The sequence below is a fragment of the Crocuta crocuta genome, unplaced genomic scaffold (genome assembly GCF_008692635.1).
Source record: "Crocuta crocuta isolate KB4526 unplaced genomic scaffold, BGI_CrCroc_1.0 scaffold47, whole genome shotgun sequence".
NCBI classification, from domain to species: domain Eukaryota; kingdom Metazoa; phylum Chordata; class Mammalia; order Carnivora; family Hyaenidae; genus Crocuta; species Crocuta crocuta.
In genome coordinates this window covers 77,319-91,652 of record NW_027531995.1, presented here as the reverse complement: position 1 = coordinate 91,652, position 14,334 = coordinate 77,319, and the positions used below count along the sequence as shown (strand labels likewise).

General features: G+C 39.9%; 2 protein-coding genes across 2 annotated transcripts in view; both read left to right on the top strand.

The window, feature by feature from the left end:
* The first annotated feature begins 5,800 nt into the window (after window positions 1-5,800).
* On the top strand, window positions 5,801-5,980 carry LOC144240702 (uncharacterized). The gene has a single exon (XM_077775076.1). It carries the CDS (start codon window positions 5,822-5,824, stop codon window positions 5,978-5,980), a length of 159 nt encoding a protein of 52 aa, XP_077631202.1. The 5' UTR covers window positions 5,801-5,821.
* IFRD1 (interferon related developmental regulator 1) overlaps window positions 5,921-14,334 on the top strand; it is a 21,651-nt gene continuing 13,237 nt past the window's right edge. Inside the window, exons 1-5 of the mRNA XM_077775075.1 lie at window positions 5,921-6,115; window positions 9,744-9,847; window positions 10,000-10,084; window positions 10,864-10,988; window positions 12,858-13,015. Coding sequence (XP_077631201.1) covers window positions 6,024-6,115; window positions 9,744-9,847; window positions 10,000-10,084; window positions 10,864-10,988; window positions 12,858-13,015 — 564 coding nt within the window. The 5' untranslated portion in view covers window positions 5,921-6,023. The remainder of the gene's footprint in view (window positions 6,116-9,743; window positions 9,848-9,999; window positions 10,085-10,863; window positions 10,989-12,857; window positions 13,016-14,334) is intronic.

Sequence of the window (14,334 nt, the reverse complement as noted above, 5' to 3'; positions counted from 1 at the left end):
AGCCCTCTTCTCTCTTAGCCTTACACTGTATTATTGATAATACCACCACTCCGTGAGATAAGCAGCATTCTCTTATTAGAAGAACTTTGGCAATCTTATTATCTTTTATTTTCCAGAAATTTCATTAGAGAAAGTGTATGCAATTTCAAAACTGATAACCACAAAGAAATGTCTCCTACATAATAAAAAGAAAGAAGCAAACAAAATATATTTTGAAAGCTTAGGAGTTTTAACTAATTTTGCTACTGTATCCCTTCTTAAAGGAAAGAAATGGGGACTTCATATTTAGGAGGTTGCATTATCACCATTCCTGGCAATAAAACAAAACATGTAAATATATTAAGAAAGCAACACAACCTAAATCATACTAGTGATAATCCATTTAAAAGTTATTTGATTGAGGGGCGTCTAGGTGGCTCAGTCAAACTTTGTCTCAGGTTGTGTGTGATCTTGCAGTTTCTGACTTCAAGCCCCATGTTGGGTTCTCTGCTCTCATCCCGGAGACTGCTTCAGATCCTCTGTCTCTCCCCATCTCTCTACCCCTCCCCTGCTTGCATGCTCTCTCTCTCTTTCAAAATTAAACATTAAACAGAAAACTCTAGATCTGCCAGACAATCAAAACAAACGGGCAGTCAGAAACAGTAAGGGTGAAAGGACACTAAAAAAGGACAGAACAAGGGAAGATTTTGCCCACCTGGGCCTGTCCTAACGGGACCACATACATAACCCGTGACTTCTGGGAAGAAGCAATCAGGGCTCCACGTGGCCCAGGCCAGCCAAGGACAGCCTTGAAATCAGATGGGCCTGGTTTTCAATCACAAACTCTTTGATAATGTACAACCTTGGAGAAATGACAAAACCTCTCTGAGTCCAACCAATTCTTCATCCAGAAAATGTTAAAACTAATCTGTTATGCATACAGTGTAAGAAGTATATAAGATGTGTGAAATGAACCTAGAATTAAGTATTCTTATTACACACACACACACACACGAAGGTAGGAGGAAACTTTTGGAAGTGATGGAGATGTTTATGGCTTTGATTGTGGTGATGATTTCACTGGTGTATACATATTTCCAAACTCATCAGGCTGTATCTACCAAACAGGCACAGCTTTTTGTATGTCAACCATACCTCTGTAAAGTGGTAAAAAAAAAAAAAAAAAGGGAAAACCCTACAAAAGTGCCAGCAGCAGAGTGGACTTTCAATAATTGTTAGTGTCATCGTTTTCCCAACCTTAGTTTATTTGTCTTTAAGACAATTGCTCAGATATAGAGGAAATCCACTCGCTCGCTGAATTAAACAACTCCTGTCTCTGAGGGTCCCGGTATACAGACGGCTAAGTTGTTCCCTGATGAAGGGAGAGAGGTGGCTGAATTCCAGCTTATTATTACTCATCAAGCTGGGTGCCCTGGCCTCTAATTTGCACAAAGGTGTTACACGTGCTTGTGAAGCTCTGGTGTCTGATTCAGTAATGATGATCTTGGACTTTGCCCACTTTGTGTCTGATGGGGAAACAGACAAGTAATCAAGAATTACATATAATTACTGTCATTCTAGGGAAGGCACCATAGGAACACAGAAGAGGGATATTTAAACCTGACACGGTGGGGAAGGAGGTCCAGCACCTGTGATTTAAAAGATGAGGGGAGATTGTGGAGAAGGATGTTTCAGACAGAAGAGTGACATTCAATTATTTATCCATTTATTCATTCAGTTCAATTCAGTAGATGAACTGAACGTCTACTAAGTAGCAGTACTGAAAGATACAGCAGTGACTAAAACAAAATCTTTTTTCTCATACATCTACTATTCTACTAGGGCCAAGAGAAAACAGTAACTGAACTTGAGAAATATTAGGTGGTAAGATATGCTTTAGGAGAATAACATAGGTGGGGTGCTAGTAGGTGGGATGAAGGAGCTACCTTAGAACCGAGAGTAGGGGAGGCCTCCTCAGGGACATGTCACTTAAGCGGAGATCTGAATGGCAATTGTGGAAGCTCAGGGGTGAGGGCTGTTAGTCTTAAGCGGGGAAAGAACTTTGTATTCTGAGGTGGTACAGAAAACACTTTCGGCAACATGCCGTAGTGGGTGAGAAGAGGAGTGGGCGAGGCCTGGGGGCTTGAGCATGATGAGCTCTGAGACCCGCCAGGGGTTCCATATGGCAGAAAGGAAGGTGCTGTGCTGTGAGGTGTTGAGAGGAGAGTTGGGAGAGCTAGGTAGGATCTTGGTTATGAGAAGTCTTTGCTGGATCTGGGAGACATTTAATTCTGCTTAATGCCATTCAAAGAATCCCAAGGAAGCCATGACTAAAGACATTCAAAGAAAACCTTTTATGTCTATGCCTTTAAGGGAGGTTTGAATACCCAAGTCTTATTTGTGTTAATTGTTCTTGAACTGTATTTCTCAGTATATAGACCCTGTGAGAGCTTAGAACTCTTCTCAAGTGTGCCAACAAATTCAGATTAATTTAAAATTTATTTTTGCAACAATGAGTATACTTACCATGATAGTTACAATCTGTTAGGCAGAATGTTAAACTGAGTAGGTTGTATTTTTTAGGAGGATACATTTTACTACTAGTAAGAGGTGAGGGGCAGCACATGTCAACTTGGTAACAAATATGTGATACTTATTGGAGCATGGGAAGACTTTGTCACATAGTACATGAAGGACACACCACTGGCTGCCTACCCTACATCCATGATCTCCCCTTCATTCTTATTGACAGAGCTGCATATTTGATTGTCAATAAGCCCAGCTAAAAATCCTTATCTTCTAGACTCCCTTTAGGTCAAGGATCATCATATGACAAATGTCTGGCCAGTGAGATCTAGGCAGAAGTTCCTGGGGAAGGTGTTTTTTTCTGAATAAAAAAGCAAATCCTGGCTAGGAAAAAGCCCTGTGTCCTGGGTTCCCCTTTCCTCTTGCTATTTGTAGTCATTTGGTGATTCAGTGTTGTTTGGAGTCTCGTAAACTCTTTAAATATGTTGTAAAACCAATATGTTGAGTTAAGGACTGCTGTCTTATGAGAACTGTGACCAAATCTTCCTGGTATTTGTACTTATTTGAGATAACTATAGACATAAAAATACATTAAGATGATTTTATCAAAAGTACCTCTCAGAGTTCATAATTTGAAAGTTATCTTCCACATATGTAATGTATCTCCATTTTCTTGTACTAGAGGAATCTAGTCAATAATTATTTCTTAAATATTCATTTAACAGATAGTGACTATAATTACAAAAATAACACTTCTTTATATGCCATGAGGAATAGAAATGATGAAAACAAGGTTCTTGTTCTTGGAGACCTGACAATTTTATTAGATGACAGATGTGTTCAATAAATAAACGCAAAGCAGGTATGTATATGATGTGGTAGGCCATGGCTGGGCCTGCCCAATTAAAGCCTGTAAGTGGACGTGAATATGGATGCAAATAAAAGGAAGATGCCTCAAATGCAGGCAAAGTACAAGTTCAAGGCCTGGAACCTGGACATCAAGCCTAGGAAATGGGCTCACACTGTAGCAAAATTATTGCCTTATGTGTAGTGTTAATTAATTCAGGATGATGGAAAGTCTGGGGTTAGAAAAGGTATGGAGTTCTGTGCCCCTCCAACCTGGGGTCATCTCACTCAATGTGCTCCAAGGCCACCAGACTTCAGATGTGTAGTCATCGGGAGGGACGATGGAAGGAACTTAGGCGAGCTGTGTCCACCAACCTTCCTCCTTATCTGGTTTACACGGTCTGTGTAGTTTACTTGCTGCTTCGGAATTAAGCAAAATTTAAGCCTCCCTGAGTTCTTGTCCCTTGAGGTGCATCTTAGAATAAGCTGTGTGGCCTATGGGGATATAGTAAGTGGCAAAAGAGCATTACAAAGAGTACTAAGAGTTCTGAGGAGGAAGAAACAATTCTGGTTAGAAGCTTCATGAAGGAAGTGGGGGATTTGAGCTAGACCTTGAAAGATGGATATTTTGTAACTAAAAAAAATTCATAGTTTTTATTTATTTTTGAAACAGAGAGAGACAGAGCATGAGGGGGGAGGGGCAGAGAGAGAGAGGGAGACACAGAATCTGAAACAGGCTCTAGGCTCTGAGCTGTGTGCACAGAACCCAATGCGGGGCTCGAACCTATGAACCATAAGATCATGACCTGAGCCAAGGTCAGACGCTCAACTTACTGAGCCACCAGGCGCCCCTAGAATTTTGTAATGTTAAAGTGGAAGAACATTATAAGAATATGGAACAATGTGAAAGAGAAAATGGAGGTAGGAAAGCAGAACCATGTCCTGGAAATGGTAAGCAGTGCAGCATGGCTGAAGAGCAGGGTGTGTGTGGGGAAGCAGTGAGACACGGAGCTGGGAAGGACGTCCAGGCCAGGCTAAGACAGTTGGCATTTAACATATTGGTAATGGAACCAATGAAGGTTTTTGAGCAGCTGTTACATTAGTGAATTAGTAAAATAGGGATACATAAATAAATATGGCAGCATTATCATGCATAAAACCTTTGTGAAACAGCTGGAAAATCTTTCAGTGTCTGGGTATGAACTGAGGCCATATGTGACTGGAGAATAGGACATGAATTTGAGTTTTATTGTAAAGCTCTTTGTTTTGGGGGGCATTGATGAAAGAAGGGAACCATGTATGAAGTTGAGTTTATGGGAGGCTAGTAGTTCTGTGAACACACAAAAAGGGCAGACAGGAAGACGGGAACAGTTCTTGTTTTAGGGATACTGGCTTGAAATGCAGGTGGAACATTCAGGTGGAAATGTGCTACAGGCAGTTGAAAAGAAGAGAGGGAGCTCAGAAGAGGTGGAGTGGGGGATGAGTCACCTATATTGAGGTGAGTCAGTTGAGTTCTGGATGTCCTAAGCACTACACCTAATAACAGGTCCTAAATATATAACAAATGTAACAAGGAAGACATATCTACGAGCGCCTTGGAAAATAAAAAACACTGCAATATTGGTATTTACAGTTTATGTTTGTTTTACCAGCTGTTCAATTCTCAGAAACCAGACTGACCTAACTGGCAGGTAGAACTAGAACTGTTAAACACATTCTTGTGTAGAAATAGGACTCCTGCGACACTGAATCGCTGGATCTTTCTAGTCTGTAATAGGAGAAACACACAAACTACACGACTAAGTAGATTAAAGCACACCTTTTTTGGAGGGGCAGCCCTGAACCACGGCTCAATGACAGATACTGGTGATTGCTAAGCGAATCCAACAACTAAAACCTTGGAGGTGTTCCCGAGCAGAGCAGGGGGTATGGCTGTGCCCGGGCGAGGCTGCACAGAAGCGGGGGAAAGGTTAAACAGAAGAACGCGAGCCTCTGGAGAAAGATGAGCTAAGCCGATTGCGTAGCTCCCAGTTGGAAGCTGGCCGTCGTCACCAGGCATACTCGCTCCATTGCTCATCACCCATGACCAAGTCGGTCTATTCCTAGGCGGGGCTGCTGGGAAGCAGGGGAGGGGTCACGAGTTGGGAGGCAAGTGCACGGAAAAGCCCGTTGGGAGGAGACAGAAGGCGAGCGCCCCTCCCTCCCCGCTCCCAAAAGGCTTACTACATTTCCCAGAATTAAGTGCGGTAGCTAAGAGTCACTCCCTGGGCGCCGCCGGACGACTTGAGACGTGGATTGGTAGTCAGCATCCGTCAGCCACCCGAGGTAGGACGCTGGTCGGGAGATCTATAGGGATTGGTTAGCGAGTGTTCGAGTCTCGCCCACATATGGTGACGACAGGCGGCGGTCTTGCTACTTAAGGCGTCGTGGCCCTGCCCGCCCCGCCTTAGCTCCCGCGCTAGAGAGAAACATGTATCGTTTCCGATCACAGCTCTTCACGGGGATTTCTGCTGCTGCCACCGCCCACTCTTACCCCCGCCGCTTCTCGCCTCTGTTGTTAGCTGAAGACTCGCCTCTTAGCCGCCCTCCGCACAGACGCACGAGTAAAAAGTGCAGCTCCATCGGCTGATCCTCGCTAAGCCCTGAGTTTAGGCGGCACCGGGCGTCCCACGATGCCGAAGAATAAGAAGCGGAACACTTCCCACCGCGGTGGCAGTGGTGGCAGCGGCTCAGGGGCAGCTGCGGCGACGGTGGCGACAGCAGGAAGGGGGGGGATCCCCGCCGCCGGCATCCCGGTTGCCGGCCGGGCTAGCGAGTCCCTTAGCCTCGGGCACCGTGGGATTTGTAGTTCCTTCCCTTTCAGACATTTGTGTTGGCGGGGCGCTTTGCTTGGCTGGCGAACTACAGTACCCAGCGTGCCCCGGCAGCAGTACCTCGCGCGATTTGGATCTGGCTTTCGAACCGAACTCTTAGGCACCGGCCGTGGGGGCGAGAAGGGGGGCGAATAGGTCCTAGGATCTGAGAGTGGGTCGGGGTCCGGGGTGATGGGTTGCTGGGCGGGAGAGGCACTGTTTTCAGAAGCAGGCGCTTGTTCTTGAGAGCTCACCCTGACGGAGGGTGGGGCCGAATTAGGATTTGCGTCTGGGCTGTCAGTGTTCGTCTTTGACCCACCGACTCCAACATGGAGTTCTCGGGAATGCTAAACGTCCGGCGGGTTTGGCGGGGCTCTTGCGTCACGAGGCCTGGCCCTTGAGCTTTGGGGCCGGCGTGACGCAGAGGCGCACGTGTGGCATCCCATTCCACTGCCTTCTTGGGCATCCCGCGTGTCCACCTGGCTGGTCAGAGGCGTAGGAGGCTCGGGGCCACGGTCCCAGCCTAGGCTCTTTTCCTGCGCCTAACTGGCACCTGCAGAAATCCCGAGTTCCCTCCTGCTGTTGTGGCCGGGCGGTCCAGGCGACCTCCTTCTCCCAGGGGCAGAAACCGCGTTCTCCTTTGTGCCGCGTTCCATAGATTCTGTGCTCTGAGGCCGGAATAGGCGAGGTGGTGAGGAGCTCAGATTGCAATTGGCCAAAAGTTCAGGTTTTTGTGTTCTTCCTGCAAAGTTGAAGTGTTTCCTGGATGGGTAGATGCTTCAGTGAATTAATGATTCTGTACTATTAACTATAGGGTTAAGAATAAAGGACTTCAAATCGGAAAAGTCCTATGAGACACCACTAAATTCAGATCGAGTATTAAAGTTAAACTAGGTAAAGTAAATTTTTTGATTGAGATTTTGAAATTAAACACTGGAGTATTCTCAGAGGTTCTCCCATCGAAACTACTAGCCGCTATGTATTTATCAACACAGTTGCAAATCCGACCCTGGGAATGATATTCCTTTGTTGATTAGTGAATAGTACCATTTTCTTGTTAAAGATGTTTGGAAACTGGCATTTAAAACGCTTTCATATAGGATTTATAGCAGCATGAAAACTTGTGTTCATGTATTAAATATTTAATAATTGACAATAGGAATGGATTATTATAAGTCCAATTTTTTGTCCTCTTCATATCACTATTTTGATTGTATGCCTTTGATATTCATGAAATTCATTTTTGATCAAGATGTAAAATACAGAGTTAGTTTGGTGTGGCATCTGATTGCTTTGGGAATTGAGGATACCTCTATACTTTTCTGCACTTAACCTTTTCCTCCTCCGAAGTAAACTTGAATTCTGTCTGGAAGACCCTTATTAATTTTAGTCTCCTTTAAGTTTACCTTCTGTTGATGGAACAAGTAAATACTGCAGAGCGGAGAGCCAGTCATTTAAAATATTGTAACGATGTTACTAATGGCTTTCTTGAATCATAAACAAACTTTTATTCCCTCTGAAACTTCCTGTCTAAGCTTCCTTCCTTCCGGGTACTAACAGAATAACCTCAAGTGGCAGTGGGGGATTGCCTTATAAATTATACCTCCAGGCCATTCCCTGATCTTTCATCACCCTGATTATTTTCAGTTAAAAAAAAAAAAGGTATATTTAAACACTGAGTTTTACCGTGTTAAAGTAAATGGAAAATAATTCTTTGATTAGTTTATAAAATTGTACAGGCTTTAAATGTCTTTGGAAATTTACACCAGAACTTGTTAAACTCTGCTTGCCTCTGATAAATGGGGTATGCAGGTGGGATTTACTTTTTTAAAACCTTATTTTGATTTCATGTGAATATATTACTCAAATGAATAAATAATAATTGAGTAGAAGAGATAGAAAGTTGTCACAAACTTGTACTAATTTATAATGACATTTGGTATTTTTAAATGACATCTAGAAGAGATGGGATTCAGATGAGATTTTAACATGTACAACCAAAAGATAACCAACTTTCCTATCACTTTAATTAGCTGCCCATTGAAAATCTTTCTAAGTTCGCCCAAAGTTCTCGGAAGCTGATAAAATTGACAAGCATGCATCCTAATCAATAGCATTTAATTTGAAGAGAGCATTTTTTGAAAAAGAACAAAACCTTACTAGTAAGCCCCCTGAGAAATAAGGACTATATGTGTCTAGAGTGCCACTTAATTACTATTACTTGGGATCATAAGGTGGGTAAGTTTGGTCTAGATATTAGGCATTCATACAGGGTTCTTTTTCTTGGTTTTTGTTTGTTTAACTTCGCTTTCCCCGGAGTCTTGGAAACTGATTGAAACTTACAGAAAGAAGCTGAGTAAATGCTATATAGGAATACGTTTCTTGGCAGTTTAGAAATAGACTGATACAAAAAGTAAAACATAGGAATTGTTGAATAGATGTTCGTGTTAATCAGATGACTCAACCATAGCCATAACTACACATCATGAAGACAATGAAGATAGGTCCAGAAATAGAGTATGATGTTGTAGATCCTTGCTTATTTGTTTACTCCTGCCCTAAGCACTCTGATTAATACGTTGTGGTATCTTGGCTTCGCTACTTATTCTTTATGCTTTCCTACTTTGATTGGCAAAGTTTATTCCTTTGGGATAGCAAGCAAATTTGAAGGCCGCTTGCCACTTTATATTGATTTAAAAATCAGGCAAATCTCTGTTTTGTTAAAAAAACTCTAGAAAAAAAACCCTTAAACTTAGCAGGTTTAAACATAGATGACTCACTGCTCAATGTAATTCATGATTGGGCGGTACTTTTATTAATATCAAATTCCTGCTAACTCCCCCCCTCCCCCAGATAACTGTGGATTTATTTTTTTAAGTTAATTTGAGGAAAGATTCTAGTTTTAGAAAAGACTTTTTTAGTAACAGCCCTGGTGTTTTTAAAGTGTTGTATATGTTAACCTTTATTTAGAGGTGAACTATCTAACAGGCTTTTGTATTAAATGCTAAAATTTCTATTTTACTTCTTTTTCCCCCCTCTTAATTCAAGTTTTCTTTAAAACTACCATCCCTTAATGTCTTTAATTCTTCCACATGTGGCATGTAACCTAAAAATTAACCCATTTACCATGTTTGTTTACTCCCATATTTGTTTACTAAGCTCAGTCATTCTCCTTGGAAAATACTTTTCTTAGAATTCTTATGATATATGACCTCATACTCTATTTCTGGATCTATCTTTGTTGTCTTCATGATTTAATGTCATGTTTTGGAAGTCATTTTTTCATCATAATACTAGTTTTTGACATATTTCTGAAATTGATATGTGTTGTAAACAATTGGGGGTCTGAAAACAGGTGAATTGACTTATTTAGGAGTGTTTTAGTATGTTCTTTTGCAGTATGATCAACTCTTCTCTTAAATAAGGTTGGGTTTTTATTACTGGATTTCTCTTACATAAATTTTTAAATTCCCAACTTAAATGTTTGTATATATATATGGTAACACAGTCATCTACTTTGACCCTCTCTTTTCTGATAGGTGGCCAGCATCGAAATGTTCAACCTTTTAGTGATGAGGATGCATCGATTGAAACAATGAGCCATTGCAGTGGTTACAGCGATCCTTCCAGTTTTGCTGAAGATGGTATGAGTTTTAAATTTGAATTTGGAACTTTAGATCAAAGGATATTTTAAGTGGAAAAATTCTTACAGCTAAAGCTATCACTACTGTTCCCTATCTGCTTTTTTTTTTTTTTTTAACTTAAATTACAAAAGTTGGTTTATATTATTTCTAAGAACCAGAAGTCCTTGATGAGGAAGGAACTCAAGAAGACTTAGAGTACAAACTGAAGGGATTCATTGACCTGACCCTGGATAAAAGGTAGGAGACCCTGGAAACTGTTCGTTCTGTGTCAAGGATTCTGGTCAGCCGCTGTGTATATTTTATGCACTTCTTTGATTTAACTGTATGTTTTTCTAAAGCTTGATGTGTTTACTTTGGATGTTTTAATGTTTTTTGTTCCTTTGGCCTTTTAGTGCGGGTAGGAACAGACCATTAGAATTTAGATTAACTCGGATTAGTCATTATATTAGCATAATAGCACATAACTGTATTTGATTATAACTAAAACGGGTTTGTTGGGTTAAAAGTTAATCTTCAGCTGGAAAGAACAGCTAAACTTGGCTCTAACCATCTTGTCCACTAATTTTGTTGCCTAGATGACATATATAGCAAAGCTAAATTTTCTTCCTTCACAGTAGTTCTAAAGCTGAATTAAAACAAAACAGAATTTAAAAGCCCCGGAGATGCAAACATGAACTCTATAGTCTTTTGTAGTATTAAAAAAAAAATGTGTGAGTTTACTTAAACATGTAATACAGGAGAACATGTCTTCCATATTGAAACTAAAATATTATGTAGTCATTTAAACTTATGGTTATTAGACAAATAAGCAGAAAAATATATAAAGCAGCTTAAAATCTTTTTGTAATGTGACTTGTTTATGAAAATTAAATTACTGAAAAATGGTTAGAGCTTGATGACAATTACATAAAAAAATGATTTACAAATTTGTAAATAGAAATTGAGAGGGGAATAGTGAAGTTTTTATAAGTCATTGACCTACACTCCAACTGGATCTTTGATTTTGTTTTAAACAGTGCAAAGACAAGACAGGCAGCTCTTGAAGGTATTAAAAATGCACTCGCTTCAAAAATGCTTTATGAATTTATTCTGGAAAGAAGAATGACTTTGACTGATAGCATTGAACGCTGTCTGAAAAAAGGTAACTTTAGTTTTGAGTCAGAGTCACAGAACTAAAAAGGAATTTGCCACCCTCTTTGCAGTAACATTTGTTAATGGAAAGAAAAGACTGTCTCACTCTTAACTTTAGGTGTTAAGGAATACACACTATGCTTATTCAAATTCAAAATGAGACTTGTTAGAAACTTTGGCTTTTGTTTATGTAATAGACAGCTTAACACTGGGATTGTGGATTGCCATCCTTTTTTGTATTGCAAGAAGTGATTGCCATTCTCAAAGAAGAAAGTCTTGAAAGCTTCTGTCAGATTTTAACAAAAGCTATTATTAAAAAAGCCATCCCACTTCATTTTTCTGAAATTGAAAAAGGATTATAATCACGTAGTTCACTTTCCCTTGCACTTACTTAAAACATCAGTCATACTTGCGGATGACCTCATTTTCAGGATATCCCTTGGGATATTTGGATTCTAGAACTTTGTAGTAGAGATTCTGGAATTCATATTGTTGTAATCCTAGAACTTTTAAGAATGAAGAGAGACATTGAAGATTAAGTCTAGTGTCACCAGACTTCAGCTTTAGGAGCCACCAAATTAAAAAGATTTGGGCCTCTGCCAGCTTAATTATTTTGCCAAGTAAGAACATTGTGAGAATAATGAACTTCTATCATTATCTCTTTATTAACAAAATATTTTTAGCACCAGAAATGTGGGGAGCCCACATGCTCTTTTAAATTGAATGAGATTATTAGCTTTATGTCCTTGTTTTTCTCATTTTACCTCATGAAAAATTTGTTGATGATGCTATTTGGAAACCTTTCACCCATTTCACCTCTCTCATTGTACAGAATAAAGACCAGGAAATGTGAGATTGGTCTAAGGTTTATATAACTTGGTGATATAGTTGATAGCAGAGCCAACTTTTCTGAGATACTAGAAAGGCTTTTTATGGAGGTGTTTACATTGAAACTGTTTTTCTATAATGGTAGTTGGATTAGATGACCTCTAAAAATTCCATTCCAGTCTGCTTATTTTACAGATTTTTTATTTGTCAGGTAATGATTTGAGTTTAAAATTTGCCCCAACCGTTTGGTGTCTGTAGTTTATGTATGATTTTAAAGAATCCTTTATTTTTAATCCCTTGTTTAGTTTTTTAAAATTGGGGTGGGGGCGTGGTGGGAAGCCCTGAAGGCTTAGCCTATCTCATGGGTTGTGCACATCTGAAATGCTTAAGAGATTTATGCAGAGGCTACCTGAGCACAGTTCTCAGGTNTAAAAATTCCATTCCAGTCTGCTTATTTTACAGATTTTTTATTTGTCAGGTAATGATTTGAGTTTAAAATTTGCCCCAACCGTTTGGTGTCTGTAGTTTATGTATGATTTTAAAGAATCCTTTATTTTTAATCCCTTGTTTAGTTTTTTAAAATTGGGGTGGGGGCGTGGTGGGAAGCCCTGAAGGCTTAGCCTATCTCATGGGTTGTGCACATCTGAAATGCTTAAGAGATTTATGCAGAGGCTACCTGAGCACAGTTCTGTGAGTACATGAAAGGTTTCAAAGGTCAGATCAGCTTGAAACACGTTATTTTGTAAAACAAAACATGTTTTGTTATAGTTCTTGCTTAAGATGGGTGCTAATCTCCATTTTACTGCTGAGGAAATAGGTTTTGAGAATAAATCACACGGCTAGTAAGTGGTGGATCTGGGATTTGAGTGAGGTCTGTTCTCAGAGTTTGAGTTCACTAAGATGCAGCTCATGTCAAAGCTTGGAAATACTATGGGTTTTATAAATGGTAGATGATATCTTGGAATTGTACCAATTTGGGAAATGGTTGTTTTACTAAGTTAGTCTTCTCAAAGTAATTTTTTCCACGGTTGCACCTTTGTTTTTTCTGTAGGTAAGAGTGACGAGCAGCGTGCGGCTGCAGCACTAGCGTCTGTTCTGTGTATTCAGTTGGGCCCTGGAATTGAAAGTGAAGAAGTTTTAAAAACTCTTGGACCAATCCTAAAAAAAATAATTTGTGATGGAACAGCTAGTATCCAGGCCAGGCAAACTGTAAGTATATGATATTTTAGTTTATAAATTTATCTAGGCATGACAGCCAATTACTCTGATGAATGATCTAGGAAAGTGAGACTTTTTAAACTAGTAGGTTTGTAATTAACATTTTATTCTCATTCATCTTTTAGTTTGAGTGAACTGACTTAATATGACATTTATTTTCTTTAATTTTCTTTGATGCCATAGAATAGCCCAGTTAGAGCAGATTGCTATACCTTTGAAATTGAAGGTCATGCACTGATAGGGAATACTATATTGAGTTATTTAGGATGATTGAAGAGTAGTTTTGAGGGCGCATGGATGGCTGAGTTGGTTGAGTGCCTGATATTACCTCAGGTCATAATCTCACAGTTTGGGTTCAAGCCCTGCATTGGGTTCTCTGCTCTCAGTTCAGAGCCTGCTTCCAGTCTTCTGTTCCCCTCTCTCTCTGTCCTTCCCCTGCTGCTTGTGTTCTCTCAATAAACGTTAAATAATAATCAACATTAAAAAAATAATTTTGATTGGAACTTAAAGAAGTGATCTAACAGTGTTTATTGGGTGGTTATTATTTGCTATTAAGAAATATAATAGGTGTTAAAAAAAATGTCTGCTGTGGCTTACAAGTCCTTATAAAAAGGTGACTGCTATATTTCCATGGGTGGATTTGGGTTGATTTAGGAATCTGTAACTTGTGAGATCCTCATCTAGTTTTGGGGCTTGAAAAACCTTTCATTCTCTTAATTGTTTCAAATTTATTACTTATAACAGTTGACTTTAGATTGTGGGGGGTTTTTTGTTTGTTTTTGGTGTGCTTAAGTGATTATCACAAACATCTTTCTGAGTTTAGAAAGTGGATTTGGATTTTAATGGATTTTAAGAATTTTAATGCATCTTAAGAATGTAATCTTAGTAGGTTTGAATCATGAGCTGTTTTCCTAACAAGAGAACCAGTTCAAGTTTGAAAATTTTTAATACTTTTAATACTGATTTTTCACAGTAGCTTTCTCTTTAATATAACTTAAAGTAATTGACATTGGCCTTTATATCAGTTAAATCCTGAAATCTTGGTGGCTTAAAAGTTTATTTCTTGCTCATGTCACTGTGTAAGTTGGCAGAGACCCTGGGCGCCCACCCTGTGGCCCTACCCTACCTTTGGGGAAAGAGAGGGCACATGTGCTCAGGCCAGAGCATATCCCTTTAGGGGCCAGGTCCTTGGTCTACCAGCTGTATGGAACCTGGGAGTAGTGAAGCTGTTTCCCCAGAGGCAAAGAAATAGAATTTTGGTGACTTCCTAGGAATCTCTGCCCTTTAGTGTTTAGGGATCCCAAAATAGC